The following is a 1345-nucleotide window of genomic DNA, read 5'->3' on the forward strand; positions in this document are numbered from 1 at the left end:
AATTTTTTCCCAAGCATTATTATAACCGATGTTGAATGAAAAAAATATATCGCTTTTTATTATTAAATATTGAATATTATTATTTAAAAAAATTTATTTTTTGAAAATTCTTACTCGAAAACTAAAGTCCATTCAATCAAATGCTCGGACACCATATCTTTATTTTGCCTCTAGTTTCACCAAAAAAATATCAGGATTCGTGATGTACTGACCTGGTCTTTCCCTTGTTAGACGTTACTTTTTCGATTCTAACGTAAAACAGATAATTAATTATTAATTATACCGATTAAAAAAAGTGCCCTTACCGTCCAAAAAGTCGGTGCCATATATAAGCGCTTGACACTTTGCAATATTAATACAATGCAAAAGACTGCTTTTACGCAAATTGGTGTTAATCAACGACGTTATCACACCAATTTTATTCAAACCTAGCCAGATCGCAATAAATTCCGGCCGATTCTCCAACAGTAAAGCAACCGCGTCTCCTTTCTTATAGCCATGTGTTTTAAATATCGTCGCGATTTTGTTGCTAAAATCTTCTATCTATGACAGATTAATATAATTATGTACAATTATATAGTACACTTATAAAGAATAGATATACAATGTAAAAAAAGACAAACACGAAGCCTAGCCTGAAAATCAATTATAATATCAGCATTGCAAATTGTAAAATACTTCATGGAATATTACAACTAAATGACAATTTCAAAAATTTACGTACATAATTTGCTAATTCAAACCATACATTTATTTTTCAAATAATTACTGCATTTATATATAATTGAAATAATCAACAAATTGATCAATGAATTATTATCACAAATGTTTTGATAAAAATCCTCGAATAAAGCATATAAATAAATACGACTCGTAAATAAAAATAATATCCCTTTTCTATAAAAAAATAAGAGAGAATTTGTTTTACCTGTTGAAAAGTCCATTCTTGATCTTCAAAAATAAAGCAGATTTTATTAGGATGACGACTGACGCATTGTCTAAATATATCGGCGACATTTCTGTTTTTTTTCTCGTGACCATGTACTGACCACAACATTTTAATATATCCTAGAAGTCCTCTGAAAAAAAAAAATAAGCGATGCTCAAGGAAAGCAACTTTTCATAATTGAAACTATTTCTCATGATCAAGAAGATATATTGAAGAAGATATGCTAGCTTAATTATCTTGTTATGCTTAAAAGTGATTCTGAAAGCTTATATAATAATGTTTAAGGCAAAAAGCAATATATTCCTATTAATTATTTTGTAAATTTTACTCAGACGCAAGGATAATAGAACATATAAGTTTACAATATTTATTTAATATCTACAATTTTATTTAACA

The 1345-nt window shown here is 27.6% G+C and overlaps 1 protein-coding gene across 1 annotated transcript; it reads right to left on the reverse strand.

The window, feature by feature from the left end:
- Positions 1-305: 305 nt before the first annotated feature.
- On the reverse strand, positions 306-1079 carry LOC105457819 (long-chain fatty acid transport protein 4; the record flags this gene model as incomplete). Its single annotated transcript, XM_011702702.1, has 2 exons — positions 929-1079; positions 306-543 (listed from the first exon to the last, which is right to left on the reverse strand). Coding segments are annotated over exons 1-2 (367 nt in total), but the record flags the coding sequence as incomplete, so codon positions are not given.
- Between the last annotated feature and the right edge of the window lie 266 nt (positions 1080-1345).

Source organism: Wasmannia auropunctata, unplaced genomic scaffold, assembly GCF_000956235.1.
Source record: "Wasmannia auropunctata unplaced genomic scaffold, wasmannia.A_1.0 LD335032.1, whole genome shotgun sequence".
NCBI classification, from domain to species: Eukaryota; Metazoa; Arthropoda; class Insecta; order Hymenoptera; family Formicidae; genus Wasmannia; species Wasmannia auropunctata.